Below are 19,571 nucleotides of genomic sequence, written 5' to 3'. Positions count from 1 at the left end.
CTCCCCAGTTGTCTGGGAAAGAGTCATTTTCTCAAATGCAAGCAAACAGATCGGACAAGCGCTGACTGAGGACTTTACCCTCATCTTTGAGCAGTGCGGGTGGAAGGTCATCTGGACCGGTAGCTCGGTGGCGCTTGAGCGAACATATGCAGTCGTAAACCTCCGTAGCCGTAGGTGGTTCCACGTTCACCGTTCAGGCTTCTACTTCACCTGTGGGCTCTAGATGAGTGCCGGCTGGTGGCCACGACAGTTGTTGTTCGTAGTATTCAGCCCACCGGTGGAGGCGTTCTTCTTTGTTCGAGATGGTCGTTCCATTCTGATGCTTGATGGTTTTGCTCACAGGTGGTTTCCGGGGACCGGTCGCACGGATCAACTGAAATGATCTCAGGGCATTACCATCTTTCTGGGCCTCTTCCATTTCCTTGACTTTCTGTGTCCACCATACTTCACGGTCGGATCGCAAGCTCACTTTCACTTGCCTGATTGATACCGGTGATTGAGTAGACCCTACAAAAACCATTATTATTCTTACTCCCGAAAATGAATTTTCGTTGAACATCCCTGAGCCTGTTGCCATTAACGGTTTTATTTCACCTCTGCATGTACAACACAACCCACAATCAATCAATCAATTTACCAGCTGTAAACCATGTGCCCTAGGCACAGCCGTTACAGTTTCGAGCATCGGAAGACGAGGCGAGGGCTTGTTCAGTTTGTTCGGAAATTGGGTAGCTGCGCATTGAAGGCAATAGCTATGGTGTACGAGCGCCACTGACTGCGCGATTAGGCCATTTCCGACAATGTCAATAACCACTGGTGATTTGAGTTCCGGGGTCTCCATCCAGGGAGGCGACAGTTGCCCGCCCGACTTAGTTTACTGGTTAGTGTTTTCGCATTTCGTTGCCAGGTCATACACTGTCCACCTCTCGGACGCTTCCACTCAGCACAGGGCTGGGAGAAAAGAGCTCTGTGAGGCAGACCGACAGTGTTAATATGGCACAAGGATTAGTTTTTTTCGGAAGTTTATTTAGGATGTACTTTACACCCTTTTTGGAACTGGCCATACATTTTACCTTGCAATTTTATTGAATTCTTTAACAGACGGATGGTTGGTTTCTTTCAGTTCACATAATAAACCACAATATTTCCGTTTTGTCAGCCTCGAGTTTATACTAACGCTTTGATCACAAGACCAGTCAAGTATTCTTTTAGACGTCAACTCACACCACCTAGTCACGTGGTTTGTCTCTTGCACGCATTTTGATTATGTGAAATTCTCCGAACCCATGTCACGTGACGTGACTCTCGAGCTTTGTTTTTGCTTACACATTCCTCATTTTTTCATTTCACATTTCACTATCGAGCTCAAATTGGAAGTTTTCTTCGTGGGACATTTCTTATCTGGAAAATGGATGCTTTGGTGTTGATGTGTAATCAGTATCAATTTCGTCTCCCTTGTTAGTAGTAAGTGGCTTTCATGGAAAGGAACCTTACAAGGAAACAGATAACACGAGGACTGTAAGAAATGACGGCAAAATATAAGCAATGATGGGAAAGCGGTTCCATATTCAGTGGTAGGAGTGCTGGCAGGGACTCGAACTGAAGCCATACTAGGTGGTGGACTGAATCATGAACTGCAGTTTCACTTGATCAAAGTTGCACCGAGGGTGGCATCATTAATCCTAGAGGAATTGGAAGATTTATACCTTTGCAAAATTATTTTTACACTTTAATTCTCGGGACGATAAACTTGCGTGTTATCAAATAGGGAGCCCACGCTCATTCTGAAGGAAACCACGTAGAAGTGGGAGGAGTGGCAACCCACCTCGTGACCCAGCCTTCCAGGTTGTCGAGTGTTTCTAATGTCATCACCATCATCATCATTGGCAGCACGACATCAGTGTTCAACACTGATTCTTTGCTGCCGTACTCTTCCTAATGTAATATTTTTTTAAAGGAAGTTTTAAATGTCGATACTACGTCCATAACGTCTTATTCCTTTTGTTGCACCTTCGCTCAACGTCTTTTCAGATGAGCCGTTGTATGGCCAGGTTCCATCGAATAGTATTATCCACACTAATCGGTCCGTTCATTTGCTATGGACCGATGATTCACCAGTAGACTACGTTTCGTTTTCTCGTGATTCGTCGGTATTTGGGACCGATCAGATGGATTGCTTTACGATCGATGGGGACAATTCGCAATGGAACCCAACTGAGTGTTTTCAAGAAAGAAACTTCATTTGCCAACTTTCGTCGTCCGATGTCTCCGAGGATGTCAGCGAGACCCAAGGTATCCTAATCTCTTATGTTTTTGTACTCGCGTCACTCCATACATCGAGCTTCTCTAATCGAAAACTGATGGTTAACAGTTGTCTGGCCAGCCTCATTCAACTTCTGTAGGAATCTACGAGATTAGGAATCGTACCACTAAGCCCCGCTTTGTGTACCGTGTTGGTACGTACTGGGTGTGCATTTGTAGCATAAGGCTGCACAACGTGGATCTAAGTACTGTCCGACAATCCGAAGTGCGCATTCAATCCTTGTGTTGGAAAATCAAACTGTTTGGTAGAGTGCTTCAGAACACTTGTATCACACTGTGTCGGCTGAGCAGGTGAGCGATTAACATGTGCATAAAGAGAACATGTGGTAATGTACAACGCGATTCTCGAAACATTAGGAGACGGAGATTTCATACGAGGTTTTACGGAGGTTTCGGACGAATTGTGTGATCGTGAGAAGGAGCGATAACACTGCCATTCAGGAAGACGTCAGTTACCAATGTGAATGGGTTGACTAGTAGGAATTTTCATGCTTTGTTTTGCAAGTCATGGGCTGAGCGGCCCTGGGTCATGTCCATCCGACACAAAGCTGATCGAAGAGGGCTCTATGCGGTACACAGTCCCTTGGCATATGAAGTACATGGCCTAACTAGCTGACCTTTTGGGAGCGAATGAGCTTTCCCGAAAGCCCTATGGCGTACCTCACGTCTGCTGATCTGTTGTTTGAGCCAAGCTCGCGCCATTCTTTGGAGGCACTGGTGGTCAGGCATAGATAACCTTCGAAGTTTTTTAACAAACAGCGGCCACGTCTCTGACCCATAAAACAGGACCGGCCGAACCGCGTCATTGTACACTTTGCCTTTGACAGTCAAGCTGGTGTCACCCAGCGCGACAAATATCAGGTTGACAAACTCTGCCCTGGACTCGATTTCGCCTTTCACCCAGACTTATGCAACTCCACGGATATTCCAGCCACTGTCGGAGGTTTCGCCAACTGGTACTAAATTCGTCGCCCGTTCTGAACTAACAATCTGTTTGTGATACAAGGGGTACGAGTTTCGATTTGGTAGCCTAATTTTTAAGCAAAGGTAGACATGAGTGTCCTTAGCTGTCTTAGTGTATAGCATCACATTTACACCATATTTTATAAGCTGGGCAGCCAGACGGTACTAGCTTTAACGTTTCTCGCTCAGTAACAGTCAGGTGATGTCTCGTTTATTTGGTGCTCATTCCCTTCGTTAGGGTCTCTGTAAACCTACCTAACAATTTGAACAATCAAGCCAAATGTGAAATCTGGCTACTGCATTTTCAGGCACCGCTGTGCGCTTTAGCTTGATCTGTAGTATGTTTACTAATAAGTCAATTGAAGTAATGTAATCGTTCAGCTGTGATACACTTTCAGTGCTTAGCTGCCACACAACCCGTAGGGTGCAGGAGGGCTGAGATATTTCTAGGATGCCCAAGCCTGAGTAGGAGCAATCAAAAGTTCAGCGATGGATTCAAACGATGGCCGTCAGTCTAACTGATTAACCTATGAAATGCCTATGTTAACGTGGCGATGTTTTTAGTACTGCAGAAAATAGGTTAGTGCATTTCTGTTCTCTGAATGGATGACACGCGAAACCGTACTCGAGATGCCTGAGCGATTAGGGAGAAAAACTAATGCCCTGTAGGTTCATGGTTTGAACTCAACACTAGCCTTTTGATTAATTCTACCTCGATTTGGGCCGCTTGACGATACCTCATCCTACATGCCTTAGTTAACTTTCGCAGTGGTGGTACTCCGCGGGGGTGCTACGATATATCTTGCTGACTTCCACACGTTGAACGAATTCTCGTTTTTGAGGTGATCGATCGATGTGCAACCTCTGGGTGACTCTTATTTTGTAGTCGTTTTCAGACCTTGACTTTGCTCAACTGTTGCGTTTCAATGCACATACATGATTTAGCTACACGTCTTTGTGTTGTGCCAATCTACCAAGTTCGGTACTGTTGTGTGCATCACAGACAATCACTAGCCTGAAGGTGTATAACCCTGAAAGTTGAGTTTGCTTAGAACACAATTATTAGTAATTTCGTTTCAAAGTGATAGTGTAAATTGTTTCCATGTGACCACTGTAGAGCCGAATTTTTCGAATGTTCGGGCAGGTGGGTAGGGTGACGTGACATTTTACCCATCAATCTTGCGCTAAATTTCTCTGGCCTGGGACAAACTGGTCCTTCTAATCTGGAGATCTTCTGTAGAAAGGAAGGAAGCTCCGAGTCAGAACAAGATGAACACTTGGGATGTTCTTTAACTGGGTCCTGCTCTGCCACTAAAATCCCTTCCACAGCGATCGAATTAGTTTTCACAATTTTATTTCCCATTTGTCTCATTGCGGCAGCTCACTAGCTCACCGGGGCCACAGAGGAGATTTCTGAATTTATTGTCTGTTTAACAAGACGGCTTCCTTTAGTGGTTGACCACCTTATCTTGATAGCTTAGTTGGTATGATCTTTCATTCTTATAATCTGTGATTCTAGACACTCCTGTCCTTGCAGTGAACTGCGACAACACTTTCCCTTTGAACTCCAAGTCCTCTGGCGACTGCTACCGTATCCTTCAGTCTGCACAGACCTGGGCAAGTGCAGAGCGTGCTTGCAGTTCTCTAAGAACGGGCGCCCACTTGGCCTCATTCCATAACCGAGAAGAGTTGGACGAATTGGTATGTTTGTGACATATTAATATTCATTGTTTACCGAGTATAGGCCACTGTGATTATGCATCATGTGGTGCTGGTCTCGTCTCCGTCTTCAACCATTGTTCACAAGTTTTGAAGCTGCTTTATTTTTGTCCCCGTTATAGCCGCAAAGAAGTCGCATATTGACTTTTGAACTTTTTCGATGCATGAATATGTATTTTCGTGTACTTCATGCAGTTCAAGTCGGTTACCCAATTGCATCGAGAGATAATGCAAACTGATGACTTCAGACGGCGTTCGGACGCGCGTAGATAAATGAATTGCTTGGTGAAAGTTGTGTAAATGGAGCAGAAACTGGTTGTGGTGCATAATTCAAGGCGTCGAACAAGTATTGTCCTCTTAAGGTTACAATTTTTCATAAATTCGGATGCTCCAATTCGAACGGAAGCAGAGGAAATCTCAGTAGTGCCTCGCACAGCATGGTGCTTTCATTCAGTTTATCTAATGATCAGCTCTCACATATCGCAGACAACGTATACACTCCTGGAGCACCACACTCGTATCCAGGATTTCCCTCTTGAGTGTAGACTAACCAGAGCAATCACACCAGAGTAGTAGACTGACCCTTCAGACAAACGAACGAAATTAGCAACAGTTAAGTAGTGGTCATCATCATCATTGACAGCATGACATCGATGTTCATCACCGATGCTTCGCTGCCGTACAACCATGATTTATTTGAAAGCTTTATTTTAAAGAAAAGAACGAAGGTGGATGGGGAACGGACTGAGTGCTAGCTTACCACAATCATTGCGAGGTGCATACACCTCCAGACATTCTCAGACATTCTGTATAGAAACTGAATGAATAATTAATACCATTCTACACAGTTATTTGTGTTCTTTTTCCAAGGTCGATCTCGTTTCGCAAAGTGGCTTTCAAAAGGAGAATGTTTGGATTGGACTGTACGAGTCGGACCTCGCCTATCACTGGTCAGATGAAAGTGCTGTCACTTATATCCCATTATCCGCTGATCAGAGTAAATACGGTCGGCATTTATCACAAGACTGTTTCGTCCTATCACCCAGTTTGGATGTGGGTAAGGAAAATTTTGTAAAAGATGCTATATTCATAATTACATTTGAGAGACTTGAAATCGAACGCCTATACGTTAGTTTGTGCATATACTAACTGGTCGTTCCGTCGTAGCAAATCCTTTCAGCGCCTAGCTGCCATACCACCCAAAGTCACGAGGGCTAGGATACTGCCAGGTTGCTCAAGCCGAGAGAGTAGCAATCGAGATGCCGGATTTGGGTCCGAACAACGGACTCCCGATCAACAAACTCGCACCTTAATCACTGGGCCATAAGGAGCTCGTTGCTAGCTGGAAAACAATCACGGCAGTTCATTTCTACTCGGACACATCCCGTTTGGTTTGGTTAAGACAAATCCTCTCCCTCACGCACCGCGACTTCTCTTGCTGTTGGTCGATTTTGCCTTCTCAGCAGCACCAACTTTCCAGTCGAGTCGAATACTGTTGTTTACTGCCGCAATATTAGCGCAGCATGGAACAACAACGTACGCATTCTTACGACCCGACTCATGTAGCATATTTACAGTTTAATCACAAACCAAGATTTTCAGCCAAAGGCGCTAATTTGAACATCCTAAACTGGAATTCGAGTTGCGAATACTAACAGAGAAATTTTCCCAACCAGTCACTACCTCCCATCTTTTCCGCATTAAGGCTTTCCGGATTTTGTGAAATTCCCAAAAAGAACCGACAGGAATGTCAAACCATCAGGACAAAAAGCTAAAGATCCTACCTAAATTTAAAGCGCCTCATGGAGTCTGAGGTGTCGCGAATCCCTCATGGATTCAGTCCTCAGCCATGTATTCAAATACTACGATTCTTGCCAATTCATTTCAATAGTCTCAAATAATCTCTGTTTTTTCGGTATATCGTAGCATGAGAAAAAGCGGACGAAGTCTCTATATTTGTAATGTACTACTCATAAGGTTGCTGAAAATCCATCGACAGCCCACGACCGGTTTCGCCCTTCTTGGGGCTCATCAGGTAGGCGCCTACCTGAAACATGAGGCGGCCTGGTGCAGCACATTCAGTTGCCTGAGAACGTCATAAACGGACGAAGTCTCCTTTATTTCCATTGTGTTCACTAGGTTATTTTGCGCATCAGCTGAAATGCTTCGAGTATCCGCAGCGCAAATCTTTTTCTTCAAATTTTTTTCATGAGCAGTTGGGTAGAAATTTCGTTTTGGAAACACCAATCCACTCTTTTGCCTTCTGTTTTTACTGACACATTTCGCACGATGCTGACGAGTGATGCCGAAACAAATACAGTTTCCATGGTAAAAAAATGACACACTTGACCGTGGGTTTTCTTCCCAATCTTCGTCAGCCTGGAGAGTCTCAATGACTGACTCAATGAACTGGACAGCGAAACACAAAAATAGACGGTATAGTGCACACTAGTCCGCCAGTTGAGTGGTTGCCAACATCGAGAGTGAACTGCGACAACACTTTCCCTTTGAACTCCAAGTCCTCTGGCGACTGCTACCGTATCCTTCAGTCTGCACAGACCTGGGCAAGTGCAGAGCGTGCTTGCAGTTCTCTAAGAACGGGCGCCCACTTGGCCTCATTCCATAACCGAGAAGAGTTGGACGAATTGGTATGTTTGTGACATATTAATATTCATTGTTTACCGAGTATAGGCCACTGTGATTATGCATCATGTGGTGCTGGTCTCGTCTCCGTCTTCAACCATTGTTCACAAGTTTTGAAGCTGCTTTATTTTTGTCCCCGTTATAGCCGCAAAGAAGTCGCATATTGACTTTTGAACTTTTTCGATGCATGAATATGTATTTTCGTGTACTTCATGCAGTTCAAGTCGGTTACCCAATTGCATCGAGAGATAATGCAAACTGATGACTTCAGACGGCGTTCGGACGCGCGTAGATAAATGAATTGCTTGGTGAAAGTTGTGTAAATGGAGCAGAAACTGGTTGTGGTGCATAATTCAAGGCGTCGAACAAGTATTGTCCTCTTAAGGTTACAATTTTTCATAAATTCGGATGCTCCAATTCGAACGGAAGCAGAGGAAATCTCAGTAGTGCCTCGCACAGCATGGTGCTTTCATTCAGTTTATCTAATGATCAGCTCTCACATATCGCAGACAACGTATACACTCCTGGAGCACCACACTCGTATCCAGGATTTCCCTCTTGAGTGTAGACTAACCAGAGCAATCACACCAGAGTAGTAGACTGACCCTTCAGACAAACGAACGAAATTAGCAACAGTTAAGTAGTGGTCATCATCATCATTGACAGCATGACATCGATGTTCATCACCGATGCTTCGCTGCCGTACAACCATGATTTATTTGAAAGCTTTATTTTAAAGAAAAGAACGAAGGTGGATGGGGAACGGACTGAGTGCTAGCTTACCACAATCATTGCGAGGTGCATACACCTCCAGACATTCTCAGACATTCTGTATAGAAACTGAATGAATAATTAATACCATTCTACACAGTTATTTGTGTTCTTTTTCCAAGGTCGATCTCGTTTCGCAAAGTGGCTTTCAAAAGGAGAATGTTTGGATTGGACTGTACGAGTCGGACCTCGCCTATCACTGGTCAGATGAAAGTGCTGTCACTTATATCCCATTATCCGCTGATCAGAGTAAATACGGTCGGCATTTATCACAAGACTGTTTCGTCCTATCACCCAGTTTGGATGTGGGTAAGGAAAATTTTGTAAAAGATGCTATATTCATAATTACATTTGAGAGACTTGAAATCGAACGCCTATACGTTAGTTTGTGCATATACTAACTGGTCGTTCCGTCGTAGCAAATCCTTTCAGCGCCTAGCTGCCATACCACCCAAAGTCACGAGGGCTAGGATACTGCCAGGTTGCTCAAGCCGAGAGAGTAGCAATCGAGATGCCGGATTTGGGTCCGAACAACGGACTCCCGATCAACAAACTCGCACCTTAATCACTGGGCCATAAGGAGCTCGTTGCTAGCTGGAAAACAATCACGGCAGTTCATTTCTACTCGGACACATCCCGTTTGGTTAAGATAGAACAATTCCTCTCCCTCACGCACCGCGACTTCTCTTGCTGTTGGTCGATTTTGCCTTCTCAGCAGCACCAACTTTCCAGTCGAATTTTCTACTGTTGTTTACTGCCGCAATATTAGCGCAGCATGGAACAACAACGTACGCATTCTTACGACCCGACTCATGTAGCATATTTACAGTTTAATCACAAACCAAGATTTTCAGCCAAAGGCGCTAATTTGAACATCCTAAACTGGAATTCGAGTTGCGAATACTAACAGAGAAATTTTCCCAACCAGTCACTACCTCCCATCTTTTCCGCATTAAGGCTTTCCGGATTTTGTGAAATTCCCAAAAAGAACCGACAGGAATGTCAAACCATCAGGACAAAAAGCTAAAGATCCTACCTAAATTTAAAGCGCCTCATGGAGTCTGAGGTGTCGCGAATCCCTCATGGATTCAGTCCTCAGCCATGTATTCAAATACTACGATTCTTGCCAATTCATTTCAATAGTCTCAAATAATCTCTGTTTTTTCGGTATATCGTAGCATGAGAAAAAGCGGACGAAGTCTCTATATTTGTAATGTACTACTCATAAGGTTGCTGAAAATCCATCGACAGCCCACGACCGGTTTCGCCCTTCTTGGGGCTCATCAGGTAGGCGCCTACCTGAAACATGAGGCGGCCTGGTGCAGCACATTCAGTTGCCTGAGAACGTCATAAACGGACGAAGTCTCCTTTATTTCCATTGTGTTCACTAGGTTATTTTGCGCATCAGCTGAAATGCTTCGAGTATCCGCAGCTCAAATCTTTTTCTTCAAATTTTTTTCATGAGCAGTTGGGTAGAAATTTCGTTTTGGAAACACCAATCCACTCTTTTGCCTTCTGTTTTTACTGACACATTTCGCACGATGCTGACGAGTGATGCCGAAACAAATACAGTTTCCATGGTAAAAAAATGACACACTTGACCGTGGGTTTTCTTCCCAATCTTCGTCAGCCTGGAGAGTCTCAATGACTGACTCAATGAACTGGACAGCGAAACACAAAAATAGACGGTATAGTGCACACTAGTCCGCCAGTTGAGTGGTTGCCAACATCGAGCTAGGAAGCTGAAACGTGCAAGGTACAATTGTATACCCGGATTTTTCGGACCTAAAAACTGAATCTGCAGTGACTCGGTTGTGCGGTGTTCGCGCTGGACCCCCAAAGCTAATCGATCGACGCGAACACAGAGGTCCATTAGCGAAACGCCGTCGGAAGGACTCGTTCGATCAAGTTCGGCTTAACCTTCGGAGGTTAGCAGCTAGCTACCCATACAACGGTACTGGAACGAACTTTCCGTGAATGTCGTTGTGTAGACCACAACAGGTCAAACCGTAGCCACGTGGGTGTGGTCTAAGTTCAACTTCTCGGACTTAAATATTATTGAGTTAAGTTGTCTGGATGTCTCCATATGTGCTTGTGAAGGAAATGACTTGACACACAGAACACTTTGGTGTGCCAAGCTTGCAAACGTGCTAGAAGTGAATGTCTGCGACCACCGTTATACAGTAAGAACTAGTTTTGGCCGGCTTTTGGTGCTCATCCGGTGACCTCTCTTTTCATGCATTGTGGGTTTCAACTGTTTAATTGTCTCCTCAATGCTTGATAATTATTTGCCATCAATTTAGCGTTTTATGGTTTTAGAAATGCTTATTGTTTACCATTCCATTTTTCACAATTTCTGTTCCCCCTCTTATTCTCAATAGGTTCCTACACCGTACGGGCTGTTGATTGTTCCAGCTCACAATCGGTTATGGTTTGCAAAAGCCCAAGCAAAAATCCAATCCCTTCCCGTATTGACGATCCTACGCAATGGAAACTGATGATCTGTCCTCCTGGCTATAGACAGTATGCGGATCGCTGTTTCTCGGTAACTCACTACCAAGGCCTCGTCATTTTCATTTGATCGTCTTTTCAAGCACGCTATCTCATACTCGTGATAGACACGTAATTCATTTCGGTTATTGTGGCCGTTCTATGCGGTGATCAGATAATACTATGTGCCTACAGAAAAGTCGATTTTTTCATTGCCACCAGCCGATATTATCGAAGTAACTGGATTGTTACGCGCAAAAATGTAGGATTAGGTTTTATGTACGGTCCACGGAAATGTGAAATCTAAGGCTGCCCACTTATTAGGGCGGTCCAGTTGGGATCACATACATGCACCTGTCCCAAAACGTGCTCCCAACACTTCAGACTGTTTCAGACTGAATGATATATGGCCTTTGCAAATTGGAATGTACAACAAATACATGCACACCTCATAGTGTAAGAACAGAAGGCTGAACTATTGTCGGGTCACTGCGTTTTGAGCAGAAACAGTACAGTATGCATGTTTGTACTTAGAAGGACCCTATCAGTATCTCATGCCCACTTTTTTGAACTGCGTCGAGTTTGTGCAGAACCCACCGTCATCTATTCCTATCCTGTTTGTTGAACTTATGTCCATTTCAAACCATCGGCTGCAACGGCACCATTGTTGAGTCATGCGTTTTTACTACTGGCGAACCCCACAGGTTCATTTAGAAGCTTTCCCTTTGTAACACAGGACAATTTATGGATAATTGGGTCTGTTGTCATCCTTTTCGTAATGCCTGCACAGAAAACTAGATGGAGCTTGATAGTATATCGGTGGTTACCAAGACAGCTTCCAGTTCCAAGTGCAGACGTAGTCGAGCACTGGTCCCTTGTTAATGTCGTAATATAAATAATCGGGGCTTTCAAAAGAATAAATTAGACTGATTCATCAAGCTCACTAAATTCTGAAATGTGGTTGCATTTCCACCTCTCGGCCTTTACCTTGTGTCGGATACAGGGTTTGGAGATGAATTTGACCGACAAACGACATCCATACTCCATTATCTGTTTCAGGTCCTGCAGCAATCGACCACTTGGGCGGAGGGTGACCGAAGATGTGTTGAGCAAGCGAAACAGTTTCACGGCTACTCTGGTTCACTAGCTCGCATTGACACTAGTCTCGTTCAAGGCAAGTTATCTGTACTGTTATGCTGATTTTACACGCGGTCGTTTATATTTCTCTAGTCGTTGATCATTTTCTTTGACACATTTCGTTTGATGAGGCCTGCTCTGATCGGAACGTATGATTGTCGAGTCACCGCCTGCTAAGACGAGCACTGAGTTCTGTGCCTATTTTGGAGTGGCGGAAACTTGAAAGTAGAAAGCATGACATTTGGCAGAACGATAAGTATGTTCGCTTTTCGCTGTCGAGGTTAGGGTGTCCACGTGATCCTCGGATTTTGCTTGCAATACTGAACGATATGGTGACTGATCGATGTTAGCGGCGTTCATACTGTCAATTTCTATCCATGTTGTCTGACTGAGTGTTGAGGGTGTACGCACCTAGGATGATTGTTACAGACTAGCCCTAGGTCCACCATACCTCATTTCTTTCCCCTTTCCATTAGAGGCTTTATTCAGATAAGCTGACTTGGTCGTACAATAGTGATGCACCGATGTTCTCATCTGATATTGCTGTCAATGATGATGATGCTCTGATTAAAAAGACGTATTATCTGGGCACGATGTCATGTTGGTTTACGCCGTCTATGAGATTGGTGTGCGCGAGGTTAATTTCGCCAATGAATAGATACCGAGATCTTTGGGTTGTATGGTGAATAGCGGTTTTGTATCCATTCATTCGGCATTATTCTTTACAGTCCATTGTTCCTCTTCCCTGATCGACCTTTATTGATCCCCTCTATCTTGTGCCATCGGTATCCGAGTGCTGTGGCTACCCAAATCAACGCACATTATTATGCAGCTTATCGTTGACAGAAACCTCATGGGTGGCATTCATTGTCCTCCTGGTCTGTTATCTCTACTCACCCTCAAGACACAGATGAGGTCTGCAAATTTCCTTTCCATCAGGTGGGGATGAATCAACCTGCTAGGCAGGTTCACTGTGTACACACTCCAGCGGTTACGTGTGACCGTTTATGTAGCGCTTGGATTAACGATTGTGTCGGAGAACATGTTTGCAGGTTGGTCGCACTCACTTCCTTGGCTGACCAGCACCCTGAACAGAAAATTTGGCCACGCGTTTCTGTGGACTATTCAGTCTCATTCATAACCTCATCGTGTTATTTGTGCTCCAGCCATTCATCCAGTTTTGCTTTAATAACGGGCGTGGGATGTCATGTAGTTTGTTGGTTCCCCATGTGTGTTAGCTCGCTAACCTACTCATTTGCTAATCATGAACCAGTTTGTATCATGCTTCCTTTTGATGCCAATCGGTTGCCCACTGCCTGACTGAGTCTACTTGCGAGCATACAATCAACCACTCTACAAAAGACTTGCCACTTCTTTCCGACTTCTAACAGGAATACATTCTTTCACTCTTTGTGCACGTCAACCGTTAGTTCCATTGATGGTGATCACTGTGGCTTGCTGACCAGATAGGTGTATTTCTATACCTTAAACTGGTGAAAGTCTTTAGCTTGTCCCGAGGTTCATCATTCCGGCATATAATTTGGTTCACCACGTGTCCCGCTTCAATAAGGTCAATCTGTGGTTGTTTTGGAGGCCTTTGGTCATACTTGTGTCTGCAGTGAGTATGTTTACAGTGAATTTCATCAAGGTCGAGTTGAAAACATCTGGCTCAGAAGCAGTGGAAAACCAAAAAATTCACGCGTAATTCAGTACCTGACGGTCACGGAACTTACGTTACTTAAGTAATCCTCATATCTTTTGAGCACAATTTCGCATGTGATTGGGACGATGCAGAGTTAAGTGGATCAGTATAGTAGACACCAATAGTATAAATGGATGTTTCAAGATAGCGTTAACATTCCCTACCGTATATTTGCCGGCTATGTTGGGCAGATACTTTAGAGCGTTTCACCACGAATCGAGGTGACGGAAAAGCATCATTGGTATCCTCTCGGTTAGTGCTAAAAAGCTCGCAGTCTAACTGTCCAGCGTTTTGAACGGATCGATCGAATTGTCGAACTAACAAGCATTATCGACCGGAGGTCAAATGGTCTGCGAAAAATGTGGTTGGTCTGGAGCTACAGAAAATATGCCGCTTGTTACTGGCTGTTCATCACACAGGCTTGAGGCAAACGAGAATTCATGTGAGTAATGTGACATCTACTAGTTGCTTGTGATAGTGGGTTGTCGTTTTTCTACCCATTCATAATAGAACTGCAGCATCCGCATAATTTGCCGCGCCCACATAAAATGGACACATTGAGTCCTATTCTCAATAATCTTGGTTCGCTTTTCGCACAGAATTCGTCGCCAGTCTATTGGATGATTTGCCACCGAAGATCTCGTCGGCTTGGATTGGACTGCAACAAAGCCTTTCGAATGATACACCTAGCGCGATTTGGTCAGATGGTTTACAGTGTCGGTTCATGCGCCCAATCCATCGAGAAGCTATTCAGGAAGTCGTCAACTCAGGACAACTTTCGGTTTGTTATGCATTTATTTCAAGTTATTTTTACTTGAACAAGTAATTAGTTAATGTCGATCGCCTGCCATCACCTCACTTCAAGCATTATTGCACTCCCGGTCTCCTGATTTGACTAAGCGTCTCACTCTATTTAATCAGTTTATCCTATAACCTAACTCCGAATGCACATACTGTTACTCCAAGAGGTGGAGCAAATAACCCCTTTCTTCATTTTGATTCTTCATGACTCTTGTGTGTGTTTCAGCTTTCGCCCACTCTACTGAATAAGTCTTTCAAGAAGGTGTTCATAGTGTACTGACTGTTGTTCAATCCAAACCAACTAAATATCCGCTATAAACAGCCTTACATAGATTCGAGAACTAGCTGTAAGCATGATCATCATTGTCAGCTGTAATAACCGCGTACTCGTCCTACAGCGGTTGTAGCTGCCACAGTTTCGTTCACCAATGATTTGGGGGGGGGAGGGGGAGGTAGCTGCGCATTGTAGGCATAGTGGATTATTTACTAATCATATCTTGTCACAGTACCGTCACGCAATGTCTTCACTCCACAACGAATGGTTTGTTTAACAGCGATTCGATTTTCTGTTGCAGTGTTTCCCCAGTAGTCTGTTGTATCACGCAGAATGGCTTTCTCATAATGCCTTATTTACTCGCTTTTTCTCTCTCGCTTGCAGATGTGTACCGCTCTGTATCGTTCAACCTACCCTCGTTTGAACGGTCTATGGCTGCAATGGTCCTGTGAAAAACCCGTGCTTCTAGCGAGCATTTGTCAGGCCTCTCCACCACCCGTTCGGACCGATGACCTTAAATTGACATCTTCTAGCTGCCCTTCAGGTTTCTATCTCGGGACAACTGGGCTTTCGCCGATGTCACCCGGGGGCCGGACCGGAAAATCACCTGTCTGCTATCGTCTCCTTAATACAAACAAAAAGTTGAACTGGAAGGTATGTTCCTTACCCACTTTTTCTATCTGGCCTGGCAATTCCCACTAGACCACTGTCATGTGTACCGTTTGTGAAGTATCTCAGGAGATATCTGAGTTCGGGTTTATCCACTCCGAATACTGTCTTTACCGCAAATTCTTCAACACTAAAAGGAAGGACGAAAGAGATGGTATAGTTCTTAGAGGTGCCCAACGGATCAATATTTATGTTTAAGTTGCGTTAAAATTATTCGTCTGCAAGGTCAAATAGCGACGCAATATGTAAACATCGCTTGATATGTTTTGTCTACCGTTTCGTTTTGTTCATTCGCTTTTGTGTGATACAATCATTTTTAAACTATGGTTTTTGGATTTTCGATTGGGATCATATACGAAGCTTTTCACATTAACATATCTTATTTTTCAAGTAAGTTCTTATTATGTTTTCCTGTGTTTCGAAGGCCTCCTGTGAGTTCAGTTCTCATCAAATATTCCGTCAGTTCACACCATGGGAAGAACCATCATAAGGAGATGGATGTTATACTTACACTCCTGCAGCAGTGGCCTTTCTAACGAGCTTTAGTTTGAACAACCTAAGATTGCGGTCAATTTATTCTCCACAACTGTCGTCAGACACAAACTTGAATGCAAAAAATGCATGCGCTGTTCCACCCAGTACGACAACTACTCCACTTGTGTGCTGTCCGCAAACTGTCTATGTTGGTGTATACCGTGGTTGTTTTGTATTGTGGTAGACCTCTCACCACCTATATATCAAATATCCTCACTTTTTCGTCTCTTCTGTGGCTTACTCCATATTATTGTGCGTGTCTGTGACCGTTGACAAGTGTGACTAATGATTTTTGGTCTCAAACTGCACTTGGGTTTTTGATTTTTTAATACGAGTTAGTGCAAGAAGTACAGCATGCAGACAGCTCACTGGACTATTGTTTGTTGTTCTAAAAACCGAGATACAGGATTCCTAATGATATGTCTTGTTCAGGAATTAATGTAAAATTTAGGTCAAATGCTCCCTGAGCGATGACCAAACCACACTAATCCGACTACAAGTAGCTTTGGATGCTGACCTGCAGAATGGAAAAAAAATATCAGAATTACCCCGCCGTTCATTTGGTCGTTGGTGTGTTGTTTTGGCTTACTCATCATAGTTGTACACTCTTTGGTGGTCTACAGTCAACTTTATGTTTACCTCCTGAACGTATGGCTTAGTTTCCGTTTTTTCAGTAACGTGTGTGTGGTTCAAGGTCACTGTGCGGTGGTTGGTAGGTCTTAAAACATGCATTCGTGTAGTTACCATTGCTGACCAATACACCGATTTTTTAGCTTATCGTTTTCTGCATCATTATTTTATGATTAGAACGTTTTTCGAACCTGAAAGGCAGTCGTTAATAGTAATGAATTAGGCTGTATTTTTAATATCTGGTTCACTGGACAAAGCAGATTCGTAAAATCACCCGTATTTTGGTGCGTCCATGCTTTATTTTGATCGCTCTGAACTATCCAAAGTGAATACAGAGGCAATTAAGCAGTAATGAACCAGAAAGCTATGAAGTGGGCCGTGTGGTAAAACAGTTGAGGAAGTCTTTGATTGGTGTAGAATATTCTTTTTTCCTCGAGATTCATGAAATGAGTAGTATTGGATAATTTCCACAAGTAGGAAGCAGTTCTTATTGAACAATCAGTGACTGTTTTGTAATTATAAAGAATATACCTCCAACCAGATATATCTAGTCGTTCGATGCTATTCTACTGCTCGACATGTGGCGGCTTCGAATCATTCTGTACACTTTTTTCAAACAATCTACTGATGACTGTAAGCAAAGCTGGAGCACAACCTTTTCGGTATGTGGTAATATTGACTCGCAACACAACTCGCAGTCGAAATGTAACAATTACTACGGAGTTTGGTCCGTAGCATTGTAGAAAACAGGAAACTGAAATGTTGACTACTGCTAGTTATTGATACCCATTTAGAACTGGTGGCAACGCTTTCTTTTAAAGTAGAGTGATTTGTGTTCGGCCGCTGCCCATTGCAGGAGAGCCGATTTCCCGATGACCGGCTAATAAGGTGTCTTGCAGTAAAAGGTCTGGCTTTTTAAACCTTATAGAGTTTTTGGAACTTTTTTATAACGAGTCGTGAAAAATCGAACAATGATGTCAACAACCACCAAATGACTGGTCACATCTCCGAACTTACTCAGCTTTGTCCTAACACCAATTAAGGTACATGGACGGAAACGTTCCATAGGCTTGTGGTCATAAATGGGTTAGCTTACTAGAGCTCTGATAGATTTCTTACAAAAAAGGACGTAGGAGTTTGCAACCATATGTCTGCCATTTTTTATAAGGACAAATCTTCAAAGAGCTTGTATTTTGAGGAGGCGAGCAAAATGTCCAAGTTCGAATTTTCTTATTATAGTTAATGGGACGTCTCTCGAGATGTACACTTCAAAAGCGAATGCCTATCCAAGACAGATTAACGGAACTGACCAGATGGAACTTCCCTAAGTTAGCTACCAGTGGCAACTGTGGCACCCAGGTTCCTTCGGTTACTAATGTGAGACACCGCTCTTTTTTAAGTACCTGGTATCAGCTACGTGCCGGATCTAATGCTACCGAAATAAATCCATCTTGTGTCTATGGATAAGCAATGGATTATTATCCATTCTCAACCGTGCCATGCGTGATAACTATCGGAAAGTCGTGCTAACTAGACGGAAAGGTTGATCAAAGCAGCGCTAGTCTCTGTTCAGTACGGCGAATTTATCGACATGTTTGGTGACATGCGTTTCCGAAGTTTCTCTGAAGGTTGATAGTGCGAATATTTTCACGAGATCAGCTTGAATTTGTAAGGTGGATGCTCACCTTAGATGCATGGATTCTGGTCAGGAAGAAGGAGTACATAAAACAAGACAAGATTAGGAGTTTGTGAAGGGACACCTTGGGACATCTTAGATCATCTTTCCATATTAATTGTCATAGAGTCAGCCACTAACCAGCAACGAAGATAAACTTCGCTTGCCTCTCACTTTAGCCCAGCTTCGGCTCGCATTGGACTTCATTTATATCTGAATTAGAGTCCAGGTGGGATAACGGTTGCTAGAAATTCGAGGAACATGCCCACCTAATGGGTCTTGTTCGGTTTGTTCGCTTGAAAGTTTTTAGCATACTTTCATCAGTATAAGTAGCATAACAAGCCGAGACAAAAAATTCCTTGTCCTTCATCAGTCCAGTTAGACTGTGGTAGCTTAGCGATTTTAGCGTCGATATTGGAATCTCAGGAAAATACAAGTGAGTTAACGGTATCCGATTTGAATTACAGTTCAAATGTTGATAGATGCTTACGACTGCCTATAAGGAACCAGCACTGGTGAGTGATAAGTGGTTTTTCATCCACTTCTACTTCTGTTCCGTTCTTGGTAGGCAGAAATTCATTTTAGTTTGCTAATTTTGTGCTTGATACATGTAAAGAGCGCTCAAGCGTGGTAGTTAGTTTGTCTGTGAAGAATACCTTTCAATATTTTGTTGTGGATGTGCGTCGCATCGTACACGGCTAAGAGGTAGCATCTGCGCGTCGACGAGAATACACGACTACTAAGTAGCCTAAGAAACGTAGTACAGCACCAACCAATCCCGTATGGTACCTGTGAATATAAAATAGCTGTCGGTTGCGACTGTTAAACATATCACCTCGATACTGTCCACCAATTATCTTGTTTGTAAATGCTTGTGAACACATGGAACCGCCTCGGCATGCAGAACGGAAAGGCCGTTGTTTGTACGCATTTCACAGTTTCTAAGATCAGCTGCCAAGTATTCTTCTTTCACAAGAGAACTTTTGACTACCTTTGTTTCAATAAATTAACCTACATTCTGATGGTTGGTTTTCAAGACACATTTCAGTCATGAACTGGGCGGAAGTGGTCTCCACCCGGTGTCTGTTGCCAAACCTGTATCCAAAAGGTAGTGTCAAGATGTAAAAGTGACTGTAAATGGACACTAGGTGCGCTGTGACATTCTGAACACTACCATGTCTTCCGTGTGGTAATGAACTTTTATTGTTATATATATATATATATATATATATATATGTATA

The 19,571-nt window shown here is 43.5% G+C and overlaps 1 protein-coding gene across 1 annotated transcript in view; it reads left to right on the top strand.

Annotated features, from left to right (window-relative positions):
* T265_14147 (hypothetical protein) overlaps positions 1 to 19,571 on the top strand; it is a gene marked incomplete at both ends in the record, with an annotated part of 96,340 nt that overhangs the window by 54,418 nt on the left and 22,351 nt on the right. The window contains 4 exons of the mRNA XM_009172216.1: positions 4,805 to 4,986; positions 8,541 to 8,727; positions 14,347 to 14,528; positions 15,207 to 15,476. Coding sequence (XP_009170480.1) covers positions 4,805 to 4,986; positions 8,541 to 8,727; positions 14,347 to 14,528; positions 15,207 to 15,476 — 821 coding nt within the window. The remainder of the gene's footprint in view (positions 1 to 4,804; positions 4,987 to 8,540; positions 8,728 to 14,346; positions 14,529 to 15,206; positions 15,477 to 19,571) is intronic.

The sequence above is a fragment of the Opisthorchis viverrini genome (assembly GCF_000715545.1).
Source record: "Opisthorchis viverrini unplaced genomic scaffold opera_v5_149, whole genome shotgun sequence".
Lineage (NCBI taxonomy): Eukaryota > Metazoa > Platyhelminthes > Trematoda > Opisthorchiida > Opisthorchiidae > Opisthorchis > Opisthorchis viverrini.
The sequence above is the reverse complement of the archived record's forward strand: the minus strand, read 5'-3'. Positions and strand labels throughout refer to the sequence as shown.